The 14,585-nt window shown below is 40.8% G+C and overlaps 1 protein-coding gene across 1 annotated transcript; it reads left to right on the forward strand.

The window, feature by feature from the left end:
* Positions 1-331: 331 nt before the first annotated feature.
* LOC138609471 (scinderin-like) lies at positions 332-1,791 on the forward strand (the record flags this gene model as incomplete). Its single annotated transcript, XM_069682106.1, has 4 exons — positions 332-460; positions 642-719; positions 793-853; positions 1,736-1,791. Coding segments are annotated over 4 exons (324 nt in total), but the record flags the coding sequence as incomplete, so codon positions are not given.
* Positions 1,792-14,585: the final 12,794 nt, after the last annotated feature.

Genomic DNA, 14,585 nt, shown 5'->3' on the forward strand with positions numbered 1-14,585 from the left:
GGATTACCTGATCCATGATGATGAAAAGAGGATTTCCAAATGAAATGAAACCTTTTGAACAACCTGGGAGCGGATTGGAGGAGAAGAGTCGCAGTTATGTGACACTCAATCAAACTTTTGCCTCAACTTTGTGTCTCTTTAGATTTGACATGAGATTTTTATATTTCTGCTGTTTGCCAGAAAATTTAATGTCAGAATCAACACAATTATAATGTAAGGTGCAGCTCTGTTTCCACTGAACTCTTGTGTACCTGCACAGGTCCACCTGAGTGTGTGTGTGTGTGTGTGTGTGTGTGTGTGTGTGTGTGTGTGTGTGTGTGTGTGTGTTTGTGTTGCAGCTGACTTGTGGGCAGCGTTAGGCGGGAGGACAGAGTACCAGACCTCAGAGAGACTGGAGAGTCAGACCCTGACTCACCCTCCTCGTCTGTTTGGATGCTCCAACAAGACGGGCAGGTTCATCGTAAGTATCTGGTCCAGATGATTAAAACCTCCTCAGTAACAAGAATCATTTTCAACACATTCCTTCAAACACTTCAGTAAGCTGTTATCTTCCTCATGAGGCTGAATGAGTCCTCTTCAGTGCATTCACTGCTTTGTGTTGCAGCAGTCACTTTAGTAACCCGTGTTCTCTTGTTGTGCAGATCGAGGAGGTTCCAGGAGAGTTCACTCAGGACGACCTGGCTGAAGACGACGTGATGCTGCTGGATGTTTGGGATCAGGTACACTGCAGCTTCATCAGGTGTTAGATCATCTCTCTGATGTCACTCTAATAAACACAATCCTCTGTTTCAGGTGTTTGTCTGGATCGGAAAGGACGCCAACGAGGTGGAGAGGACTCAATCTGTCCAATCTGGTGAGCTCTCTATTTGACTCATGTCCACAGGTGTACTCTGTTTGCAGTGTTGCTGTTTTAGTCCCTGTTGAAGCCAGGGATTGTTGTGTGAACTTGAAACATAGAATTTGCTCCAGGCAGAGAAACCCTGCGAATAAATAGAACACATTTTGAATATGGATCATAAAAACTAACCCACTTAACAAGAACAGAACAAGTCCACAGGAACCAAACAATAATGCTGATAATTAGACTTCCGGGAAGATGGCGGAGTGAGCGGTGGAACTTTTTGCAGGCTCTGATACCCGACTTTAAAAGACCTTCAAAACAAAAATCGACAGTTAAGCGATAACAGAAAAGTTATTATCTCCAACGTTGTCTTTACAACACACACAAATGATCTTTTTTTTTCTTCCCAAGTTCCCTCGCTTTACGCGGACAAAGTACGAGTGTCATGAGTTATTCTAGTTGAGTTGAGTGTCAGATTTGTGTTTCGGTGATCAGATGTTGTTTCCTGTTTTGCTCTGTCACTTTGTCTCCTGTTGTCATTAGTTCTTGTTTTTTAGTTTAGTATTTCATTGAATCTGTGTTCGTGTCATTTAGTCTTGTTTAGTTCTGTTTTTCATTTGTGTTTCATTGGTTTGATCATTTCCTGTTTTACTTTGTCACCTTGTCTCTCGTGTTGATCCACTTCCTGCCTGTGTGTTTCCCGCCTGTTTGATTATGTGCCCTGCCCTTATTGTTTTCACCTGCCCCTTGATTGTCTCACCTGTGTCTGATTAGCCTCACCTCCTAAGTTTATTTAGTCTCTGTGCTCCCCTGTCTCTTTGTCAGTGCGTCGTGCTTCTACGTGATACCTGTGGTGAATCCCTCTTTAAGTCTCCTGTGTTTTCCTTTTTCCAGTTTGGATTATTGGTTGGACCTCTTTGTTGGATTTATGTTACCGGAACTCTCTATAAGTCAGCTTTTGTTTGTTGCCTTTTTGGTTTCCATAAATATCAAGTCTGCACCTGGGTCCTCTCCCTTTGTGTGTTTTCTGTGAACTGTGACAACCAGATGGCTGGAGCTAGCAAAGATCATGGCTACTCGTTAGCCGCTCTTCAACAAGCATGTGACGATGACGACATCGCTTTGATGGAACAAGAAGAAGAAGAAATGTCCTCCGACTTACGTCCAGTCAGACAGCATTCCCCGTTGAAGACGGCTACTGCAGAGGAGGAAGAATTATCCAGTAGTGTCATTTTGAACGCCATTCACAGCCTAGCTCGCAAATTTGATGATCAAGGCGAACACTTTAAAGCTCTTGAATGGCAACTGAAGGAAAATACTGCAGTGGTTATTAAAATGCAAGAGTCAGTTGACGCTAACGCGTCAGCCTTGAAAGAGATAAAAGAAGATGTGAACAAGGCAAAGCAAAAGATGGCTACCCTAGAGAAGGAACATGCAACACTTTGTGAAATGTGTTTGGAGCAAGCAAGGTACAAGCGGAGATGGGCGCTACAACTAAATGGCGTGCATGAGAAAGAGGGGGAAAACATCAGAGACGATGTGATAAAGATCCTAACCAAAGTTGTCCCCCTCTCAATGGAGCAACTGCAAAACACGGTGGATACTGTACACAGACTGGGACAGTTGAAGAAAGCAGACCGGCCACGGCAGATTATCTTACAGGTCTCCATGAGAACTGTCCACGATCAAGTCTGGAAGATGTCAAAAAATGATTTGCAACGAGATGAAAATACGCTTCAGGGAAGACTTCTGTAAAGAGGAGCGAGAAGCTCAGGCCCGTCCTTGGCCAAAGGTGGAAGAGGCGAGGAAAAGGGGACTCAAAGCCTACCTGCAGGATGGATACACGGTCATTGACGGCCGCCGTGTGGCCGGAGGAAGTATAACATCGTCATTATTCCTCGCCACCTACTGTTCGAGGCACACACCTTGATAGTTAAAATATTATTTCTGTTAAGCTCTGCAGCTAAGCCTACATGACAGGAAAGACTAGAAAGAGTCGTGCTGCACTTTGAATATTCAATACACGACTCTGTTCTAGCAAAGCTGTATGCTTGTTAAAAACAATGTTCTTTAAGACCAACTTTTGGCTCTCAATAATGTTTGACTGTCACCACTTTGACTCTAAAAGGTTCATATTTGCACTGATCCTGCGTTGAGTTCGTATACGCACACAAGGTATTCTACATGGTGTTTTCTTTGTTATGTTTAAATGTTAGAAGTTTAACAAACAGCACAAAGCGCGAGGCCACATTAATTTTTTGTGAGGAGCAGCCGAGGGTTAATTGTTTTGTTCTACAAGAGACGCACTCAATTAAAACTGATGTTAGTTTTTGGAAATGTCAACGGGGTAGAGGCGACTTTTTTTTATCCCATGGCACTTCACACTCAGCAGGTGTGGCAATTATGTTTAACAAAGTGGATGGTAGGGTTACTGACCACAACAGTGACATAGAGGGGCATTGGCTCATGGTTATCATTGATCTTAATGACTTCAACTATATTCTCGTTAATGTTTACGGGTTTAATAATGGGGCCAGAAATCAAAGATTGATCTATAATTTAGTCACTATGATTGATGAGTGGAAGAACATATACTCAACAGACAAAGTCATTGTTGCTGGAGACTTTAACGTGGTCCCAGATGAATGGCAGGACAGAACTCCTACCCAATGTAACGCTCCTTCATTTAACCCTTTGGTATCAGATTTTTCCAAGTCACTAGATCTTGTTGATATATGGCGTAAAAACAAGCCAGATAAAAAACAATACACCTGGAGTAATAATATAAGACGAACTCAGTGTTCTAGATTAGATTTCTGGCTGATAACGAGCGATCTAGTCGATCTGTCCTCTGACTGTGATATTTGTCCTTCTCCTCTGACAGATCACTGTGCAGTTACTCTCTCCATTTCAGACAATAACAATTCATTGCCATCAACGGCCTCCTACTGGAAATCCAATAGTAATCTATTGAAAAGCAAAAGGATCCGCTCCATGATAAGTGAGGTCAAAACAGAAAGTGATTTATCCCCTGTGAATAAACGGGAGTGGTTTAAGTACAATGTTAGAAAAGTTGGTGTTGAGGAAGGCAAAAAAAAGGCCTATTTAAGAAGGAGAAATCAATTAGAAATGATATCTAAAATTAATACATCATGCGACCAAACTCATTTGAATGAGGAAAATAATGGTGAACTACATCTACTGCAGTCCAAGTTAGATGACCTTTACACAGAAAAGGCAAAAGGTGCATTTGTCCGCTCAAGGGCTCGATGGATCGAAGAAGGTGAAAAAAACTCTCTGTTGAAATGAAATAAACTATATGTTAATAACTGTCTGAGTGAAGATCAGGATACAGTTAATAATCACACATTTAAATTTGATAAGACTCTCTACAGCTCCAAATATTCAGATCAAGATGCAGAAATGTTCTTGGGAATTGTAAAGGACTGGATCCCAAAAAGAGATGAGGACTTTAAACTTCTCACTGAAGCTGAAATATCCAGAGAAGAACTGGACTCTGCTATCTCAAAAATGCCAAATGGAAAGTCACCAGGCTCAGATGGTGTCACCGCAGAATTTTACAAACACTTCTGGGCTGAAATAAAAGAGCTGATTTATGATGCCTTCAAAGAATGTACCAATAACTCTAGTATGTCAGTGTAACCCACTCCTGAGTGAGTACACCTCACGCTAGGTGTGAAAGGAGCTAAGTAAAGAGTGCAATCACCATTACCACGACACAAGTAGATTCAGTTACATTCAACTTTTAGTCAGCTTTAAGTAGCAAAACAATACAAATGACATGAACATTACATTTATATGAAAAACAACAAATGGGCCCTGTCAACAAAAGACAAATGTCTTTAGTTGTATCAATTGTCTATATTTAGTTTCTCCTCTGTTTAAAGTATTTTCAAAGTCAACGTCTGGTGACCACAGAGGTCATTTCAGTCAAAGTCAACTTTGTAGGCGTTGAGATCAGATGGAGGATTGATCTGTGATAGTCAAGTTAGTCAGAGTGCACTCTAAGTCAAACGTGTGTTCAAGTTGGTACCAATCCAGGTGACTGATACGATCCTACCACAAGGCAGATTGTTCATCCGGCTGTTTCAGTGGCAATGCAGATTCTGGATCACGGAAATCAAGCTGGGTGGCTCGCCATCAACTGGAATCGCTGAATCATCACTGGGTCTTCTCACTCTCGCTATAAGACCTGACCTGCATTGTTACAAACAGGCTTATAGTTTTTGTTCTGCTCTCTTTATATTTCACCTTATGTTCTCTTATGTTCATAAGTTCTTATGTTGTACAACAGTATGCCAGATCAGAACAATATCTAAGTCAGCACTAACTGAATGTAAATACTTCACATATTGAAAATGATTAGTTACTCTCTGGTTCAGCTTCAAGTTATCAAATGATACTAGAATTATTTTGTTCTAATAAAATATACAAAGTATAAATTAAAACAGTACAAATATCAAACATGAAATGAGAAATTAACTGTTTGTCAGCTTAACCAATGCTTGAGTAAGCAATAAACCACATATATTTTACATATTAAACATCACAAACCTTACCTCCTCAGTGAAAGAAAAGTGCATTTTTAGTAGAAACAGTACCTGTTTCACCAAGTGATTAACCACAACACATTGAGCAACTACTTCAGCTCAACATGGCGACCCGGGTCTCTCTCTGTATCACACACGTCTGACTGCATGTGACTGCACTGCAAAACCTCTGCATGTAAACTATACTGCAAAAACTTTGTGCACTGCAAAACTTCGGTTAAATTAATTAAGGTAAAAATGGATAAAACAAAATATTTGTCAAAGTTATCAAAACTGTAGTATCTGATAACTGTAAAAATCATTAACTTACACTAAATGAAACAGTTTAATACTTTATTCATTTTTATTTTAAACTATCTTTTTCAGCTGGGTTACATCAGCAACTATAAACAAGGTATAATCACGCTTTGCTAACCCTAACTCCATCATATTTAAACTTATTTGGAAGAATAAAACGCATTACCTACGCAAATCACAGTTAGTACTTGGTTATGATAATGGGGGATTAAAAGCCATGTAATTTGAATCTGTAATTGCAGCCTTCAGAATGAAATGGTTAAAAGAATGTATTTCTCAGCCTCACTCTCTGTGGTACCACATTCCTAATCGTTTATTTAATAAAGTCGGGGGTATTGAATTCCTGCTCAGATGTGATTCCTTCCTGCTCAAGTTTTAAAGTGGACTGGTATGACAAAGGTTTAACATTGTGTATGACTTACTGAATACAGAGGGACACCTGTTATCCTTTGAAGAATTTACCACAAAGTATAAAATGACTTTTACAAGAAAAGGGTACGATCAAATCTGTGAAGCCATCCCAGTTCCTGTACTTCCAATGATTCAAAATAATAGATCATATTCTCCGCCAACACTTTTCTTTTCTTCCTTACAAGTTGGTGAGATTGATTTGATGGATAGAAAATGCAACAATAAAACTATGAGTCTGTTCTTCAGACAGATAAACATGGGGGACTTCAATTCTGGAATCATACGGGGCGATACAGAGGTCACTTTGAGGAAACATTCCTTTTCTTTCTGTCTTTTATGTCCTGTTGCTCCGAAAGTTCTTGAAACACATTTTAAAATGGTGTCTGCAATCTATCCTGTAAAAGATTTATTCCATCAAAGGTGTAAATTTGATGTGGAGCCTTGTGTCTTCTGTTCCTCAGAAAGTGAAACCATTGAACATCTATTTTTTTACTGTTCACTAACTAAACTGTTTTGGTCCAATGTCCATCGGTTGTCTTTAAACATTGATAATATACCCTGGTTTAACTGGAATGATGTGATATATTTTATGGATCATTTGGATACAAACATTTCTGATCTTTTTCAATGTTCTTGAATTATTTTGCCAACTAATATAAGTCAATGAAATGCCTGAAAAACTCTCTTCATCTATAGCTAAATCCTTGCTGTTTTAATGTCTCTTATCTTGCCCTCTTGTGCTCTCGTCTGTCTACCTCTGATGGATTAGTTTTTGTTTGTTTGTCTTCAAGATTCTGTCAAAGATATTTGTGCTCATTAACACATTGTATATATTTTGTGCTGATCTTCCTTAACTTGCTTTGTAAATGTCTTTGTGTTCAATAACACAATAATAATAATGCTAATAATTATGATGAAAATAATAGTCATAAATAAAATGTCACTGCTTCCCTCTCATTGCCTCCACATCTAAAACAAGGTTTATTTTAGATACACACATTTTGTAATGATAAACTGACCCAGGACCTGTGTGGTAAAAGAATTAGACCAGAATAAAAAGTGGACCCGAACCTGTACTTTGTAGTTCTGGGTCGGCTCATGAAGTCCTATACTGTGAAGTTTTACAACGTCACACTCCCTGGACTGGGAAAAATGTCTTCTAACTGCAGTTGTGTTCCCTCCTGAACAGATTTGGTAAAGTTCATTGATCAGTCCCTCCAGGATTTTGCAGCATGTTCTGTGATCTTTGCGACCTAACACGTCTGATTTCACAGTAGCTTTTTAAAAAAGTTGCAATGCAAGTTGCCGTGTTTCAAGGCCTTTTTTTCCTGCGTCACACATCACACATCCACTGTGAGCAACTGGGACGAATGCTTCAATAAAGCCATCTATTGGCTGAGTGAGCTGTTCGTCCTCTGACATCACTTCCTGTGGATTTCTGTGCCAAGATGTCAAATAAAATGTGTAAAAAACTGAATGAAGCTTCAGTAAATAACCATTAAATGCTCATTTCACACTGTGAATGCACATTCAATGCTGTCCATATGTGCAAAGGGGAACCTACGATTTATTTTGGCTGCTGCAGCAGTATAAAAGAAATGATAAGAGAACACGACTTGAACTCAGCGCTGACACAAACATCAGTAACAGAGCCTCTGGTTGGTGGAAAGTTAGCAGCACAGCCTCTGATTGGTTAATTGACTCAACACAAGTTTAGAAGTTGCTAAGTGGACGGCTAACAGTTTTGAGCACAGAAACATGGATAAATAAGATTCATTGTGATGGATTCACTTTATAGAGTCTCTTTAAAGACTCTGTAGTTAGAGGCAAGATGAGGTCGCTCATGTAGGAGAGATGATCACACCGGAGCCTCGTTAGAACGCTGCAGCTTTCCTGCTTCACAGCTAAACATAAAGTCAGCTGTAGCGTGCAGCGTTCCAGAGATATAAAAGTACAGTACAAGCTTCCCTCCTATATTTATACAACACTGAAGACCTCAGGGGATCAATATTTGAATATTAAAGAAGTGCTTTGGTGACATAAATGACTTCACGCACGCAGGGAAACAGGAGGTTGTTTGAATTTGCGTGAATTCGCAGGAACGAGACATCACAACTTCCTGGAGGGACTGATTAATATTATATAAATGGGTTTGGAAGCACAGACTGTATGTTTAGAGGGGAACAGGGCAACACTGACAACCATTGCACTAGCATGCTTTCTGCTGTTTGTGTTACACCTGACAATTTCCTTTTCTTTATTTTCTCCTTCAATTGTCAAATAAAATTAATCAATCAATCAATCAATCAATCAATCAATCAATCAATCAGCTGACAGTCACATTGGTTTGTATGAGTCCTGGTCTGTACAGATGTCTGCAGTCCTTTTGTCTTCTTACAGCTTAAATAACTATTGTTTGATCTTCTCCTCTCTCGTCTATTTTATCCCTTGATTTGAACATCACAAAACATCAGCAAACAAGTTCTCTGCCTTAAATTTCACATGTATTTCCTCTTTTCACCACAAGAGGTCACTACAGACATTTGAAACCACACAGACTTACCAGTGTGTTGTAACTGTGACTCCTTTGTTTCGCTTGCAGCCAAACAGTACGTGGAGTCTGACCTGAGCGGGCGGGACAAGCAGACCCCTCTGGTGGTGGTGAAACAATGACTCAGCGACTGGATAGAAAATGTGAAGTGAAAACCAGGAGGGACATCCTGCTGAAACACAGCAGAACAACTTAATGACAGAATCTGAGCTTCCCTACCTGAATGTGACATCAGAGGAAAATGGCCGCTGTGTGAACATGCTGAATAGAGACATTATTAATGCATCTGTCAACAGTTGTTACTTTAGTGTAGCTGAGTAACTGCTGTCTAATCAAGTTCTTTATCTTTATAACGCCTTATAAAGCAGTTATTAAGTAAAACGTTTTTTATATAAAGCCTACTACAAACCTCTTTATCCATAAAGTTGAATTTTTCTTAAAAGTGTAAAACACACCCACAGGTTTTAGAAATGTAATCAACATAATGTCAGAAGGACTGCACAGTGTGCAGTGGTACTGTCGGCTTCTTGGATCTAATCCCTGTTCAGACGTAGTGGGCCTTTCTGTGTGGAGTCTGCATGTTCTCCCCGTGCATGCGTGGGTTCCCTCCGGGTACTCCGGCTTCCTCCCACAGTCCAAAGACATGCTCGTTAGGTTCAGTGGTGACTCTAAATTGTCCGTAGGTGTGAATGTGAGCGAGAAAGGTTTCCTGTCTCTGTGTGTCAGCCCTGTGATTGACAGGTGACAGGAGTATTTATTACGTCATAAAAACATCTCCACATCATGTAACTTTTATGCAAAAGGGTTTCCTGCTACATCTCGTCTCATTTTCTCACGCCAGCAGGCTTTTTATTTGGCCGAAGGAGACATCATCTGTTGAGCTCAGGAAATGGCTTGTTGTACCTTGAAGGCAACACTTGCACCACAAACTCTAACTAATGAATGAGCACGAGGGTCAAAGTTCAAGGTGTATGTCCCAATTGTATTCATACTTCCTGAGAAACGTAAGTACTTTGTAAACGCAGCTGCTGTACTTACTGTGGGGACATAAAGTTTAATCAAATCTGTCGATACAGTAACTGTAATCTGTCCATGTTCAGACACTCAGCCCTTTGACTGATGTCAGATTATTTAACTCTCATTACCACTCGCTGCCACATGGGGTCGCTGTTTGACACGTGAAATGTTTCATGGGAACAACACAAACATGTGGATGTTATTTGCTGCGTAATAACTGTAATTACTTTTTCTTTGTTAGCAGAAAAACATGGTGTTTATGAAAGAGAAAATACTTGCTCTGTTTTAAAATATGTCTATTTAAAATTTAGATTAGAGTCATCTTTAGAGTCATCCTTTGTTCATATCTTTTGATTCATTCAGCAGTTTATATTTCTAAAAAGAATAATTAAATATTCACAAAGAAACGACCAAAACCTGTATTTGTAAATAGATTAAGGACTGTTTGTGTTCATGATGTGAAAGAATGTTTGCAGGATGTGTATTCTGATAACAGCGGTCTGTCTGACAGTCGTCTCTGGGGTTAGCTTGTGGCTAAATGTGAGAATAAAGCATTCAGTAAAAACTACAGAAACACTTTAACCACATATTTCGGCTTTGGCAGAAAACACATCAGTATGTTGGTAAAATCTCAGGTTAATGTATTGTGTGTAATTACCGGTAACGCTCCACTCTCCCAGGCTCCCTGAACTACCCGCCGGCTCTGTGTACTTGCTGGATAAAAATCGGCGCTTTGTTAAAACTTAGAGGGAGTTTGGGAGTGAAAAGCTTCTGAGTTGGAGTTTGACATTTGATTCACTGCACAGGTAAGTGACCTGAGATTGAGTTAGACCTGTGCTAACTGTAGCTACTTTATGCTAGCTGGAGTCCCCTGAGTCAGAGGGGTGTAAACGGACCGACCTAACACTTGATTAGTGGAGATATTCTGTAAATATTCATAAAGATGATAACTTGGTAACATCTGCAGGCTGAGGACGAGTTAAAGACGTTTAAAATGCTCTGACTGATAATTTGTGTCTGACATGTTTTCTTTTTAAAAAGTGAAATGACCGAGTTAAAACTGTTAAAATGACATTTCCTTCTCCCTCATGTAAAAACCCAGAATCTCTTCATATGTAAATATTTCTCATTTCTAAAGTTTAACTGTGGCGTGTTTGTTGCTGCATCACACTGTAAGTTACATAGTGGACCCTGATTGGCTCCTAGCTAGTTATGACGTCATATATTCTGCAGGTGCGTCCAGGTGTTAAACTGAAGCAGTAAATGACACATGTATGAAATATATAAGTGACACAATAAGCAGAAGTGTGTTTCTAGAGATTATTAGTGGGATCAGTTGTAGGTGGTAAACATGGAGGTCGCCCTGCTGTCGTCCTTTCAAAGTACAAACTCCATCTTTAATTGTACCTTGGTAAAGAATAACCTTTTATTGTGTAGCTGCAGTCAGCTACTGAAGCTAGCTCGTTGATGCTGATGCTAATGCTACCTTCATAATGTGTTCATTACAGTGTTCAGGCCCTAATTAATCCTGCCTGATGCTTTCATCAACGTGTGTTCCTCACAATAACAACAAGTGTTTAAGCTAATGATAAGGCCTGCTATATTTCTACAGCTACATTTACAGCTGCTGTGTGTCCCTGCTGCTCTGCATGTTTCACACCTGTGTGTGTTCACGTCATCGCAGAATAAAATAAGAGCTCAAACACTGAATCTCCACAGTCATAAGGCCTCTAGCAAACACTGGTTATAATTATAATAGAATAAAATAACACTACTGACGAGGATAACACAGCAGGAAGGATATAATGTCTTTACATCCAGAGGAACAATATAATAACACCGCTGGTGAAGCAGCAGGAATAACAGGCTCTTCAATGTCTCACTGTGTTAAAGAAGGATCATCACCATGGCTGTAGCGCCCTCTGGTGGTCGCAGGTAGCTGAGCACTCTTTTGTACACTGCTCTTTTTCAGCCTTCAAATCTTCCTCGCTCTTCTCTCCTTCCTCAGCCTCGTGCTAGCTCACCTCTCAGTCAACAATCAATCTGAGGGAAGCTAACGGCTAGCTGAGGCTTCATCTGATTGGTCCAATCTGCACATGCTCAGTGTGAACGAATGTCTTGTGAACATATAAAGATTTTTATTCATTCAGGAAGTCTTTTGCGCTGTGTTTATGACGCATGTTCACATCCCGATGACGATGAAGAGCAGATTTATTTTGCAGCCGTACTGACTGATCACCTGATCCACTTCAAACCAGGTAAGAGGCAGAATTCATCGTCTCTCTCTCATAAACAACACTCAGTATACAGGGGAACACAGGTGTTTTTTCAGTGCTCAGGTTAAACTGTGAGAACAAATAGCAAAAAGAAAAGACATCAAACAAGTTGAGACAGTAAAGAGAAGCAGTCTGAAGCTGAGTAAAGACGTCTCTGCTTTCATTCATGTGAGTAAAATGATGTGAATAGAACAAAGAGTTGGGTCTACATCATCACCATCCCTGCTTTGGTCTGAACTGTTCATGTAAACAATGAAGCACTTTCACTTCAATGTACCAGTGGTGAAAGTAACTCAGTACATTTACTCACTTTCAGGACTTCAGTGCAGTTCAGAGGTCAATATTCAGGAACAGACTGAGCTGCATGGAGGCGTGTCTTTGTGTTCATTGGTCTATTGGCTGCTGTAGCGTCATGTGACTGCTCTCATTTCCTCTGACAGACAGGTTTGTGTGTGAAACCTGAGCTGCTCAGCACTCTGACACATAAAGACAGACTGCTCTCACCTGTCAAAGTCTTTATTCTCATCACATGAACACTTTATTCTCCACATCTCTGACTGTTTTCCTCAGACAGGAAGTGAGATTCAAAAAGCTGGATGTTCCACAATAAAAGTGCTTTTGTCTTCATGTTTAATGTCTGAATGTCTTCTGTTGATTGACAGCTGAGGTGTCGACATGACGACGATCTCTGCTGCTTCTGATGACACAAACACTTTTATTTCTCCTCAGAAATCATAAAACATCAAACTTCCTTCAGTCAAATGGAGGCTGTGACCTTTGATCCCTGTTGATACGCTGACTAACAGACTGATACGTCTTATCTTGAGTTTTTACTTTGACCTCCTCGTTGTGACGCAGATCTGTTCTCCGTGTTGAAGCTTTGGTAAGTGACACTTTTCACTGTTTTAAAGACTCTCAGTTTAATTTAAGTGTAAAAATAGCTGTAAGCTAACAGTTAGCCACCAGGTGTGTTAGCTGCTCTGATTACAGTAGAAGTGCAGACAGCACAATGACTCTCAGTTACCAGGTAGGCTATGCTAACCATGCTAACAGTTCTAACAGGACAGTTAAAGGACAGATTCACCCCTGGACAAAGCCACTGTCAGTCAAAGCTGGTGTTCTCTGCAATCAACAGAAGCAATAATATTTTAACTTTGCCTTAGCTGTGGAGAAAGTTGTACAAACAGCTTGTGGTTTCACCCGTTCTAAATTCCTACAACACCCAGCATGCATTGCGCCGCTCTCTCTGAAAGGAACGGCCCAGCAAGAACGTGGTTATATAGGGAAGTTACAGCAGGTCTGCGCGAGAAGTCTACCTTTTTGTTATGTTCGTTCCTTCGACCAGAACAGTTGGTAAACATAGGGGGTAATTAACTGGTCTCAGGGTCCGATTCACTAAGCACATCGCCCTGATGATATTCAAGCGCAAACTCGCCCATGAAGTTTCACAGATCTGTGCAGTTTGCTCTTGTTTTGTGTCTGATTGTGGAGAGAAGCTGTCTGCAGCTCCACTCTCTGCTGGGCGGTGCTGCGCTCTCAGCTGCGCACACACTGACGGACCTCGACTGCATGAGGAGACGGGAGAGGAGGGGCAGCTCTTTGAACAGCTTACTGTAAAGCCCAGACTCGACAGGTGTTTACTTACTCTCTGTAACGCAGCTTTATGTTTTTAAAATGAGCGCGCAGCAGCAGCGTATAGTCCATCCACATAATAATCCCCTTCCTGCGTAAAGGCTCAGGACATGTGGACAAAGTGTGCCCGTGTGCCGTGGTTGAGACTCGCACAGCCCCAGACTGATTGGTCCCCCGATTATAATAATAATGACACAATATTATTAACTTGTTTTTAGAGACAAGTACAATTTTTGATCACACAAAAGGTGGAATTGTCGCCATGATCAGTGTAAACTCTGAGCCTGACAGCCCTTATGATACTGCACCGCAGCTCCCACCACCTGCTCAGCGCTGGCGTCTGTGAACTAGGTGCTTTTTGCCACGAGGGATAGAAAAAGGGACAAATTTGCCCCCAATGTTTGCATAACATGACTCATTGAAATACACGCAAACGGCTCCGAAGCACAGAGACGCTGTTTGCTCTGCAGCGCACTTTGACGTGCATTGGAGTATGAGGCAGAGTCTTTATGTCATTTGCACAGGTTTAGTGGGCACAAAAGCCGTGCAATCCTTTAGTGAATTCCCTCCTTAGAGTCCTCCCAAATATATCGACAAACAAGACAAAAACAGAGCATCATGGTGCTCACCTGCGTTGTACTGAAGTGTAAGGAGAGCAAGAGGAAGAGACGCTGGAGTGAAACAGTCCTTATTTCCAGTCAAGGACATTGATTGCTGCAGGCGATCAAAGGAGGCGGCGTCCTGGATTGAGGAAGTGAAGTTTAGCAGGCTCCCTGGAGTCTGCTAGATGACACGTTTTACGTAGTCTGGTGGAGGTTTTCCAGAGAAGCGGATAGCGTCCTCCAAAGGCACAGATTATTTTTGTTGTACCATAATAGCATGATAGGACTGAGGTTGAAAATCGGCAAAGTTACACCTTAAAAGACAGCAGTGAGTGAAACTGAGGGAACGTCATCGATTATTATTAACGTGTCAAACATACAAATCAT

The sequence above is a fragment of the Semicossyphus pulcher genome, unplaced genomic scaffold, assembly GCF_022749685.1.
Source record: "Semicossyphus pulcher isolate SPU_LCO1_2020_fin unplaced genomic scaffold, fSemPul1.0.p SCAF_5, whole genome shotgun sequence".
NCBI lineage: Eukaryota > Metazoa > Chordata > Actinopteri > Labriformes > Labridae > Semicossyphus > Semicossyphus pulcher.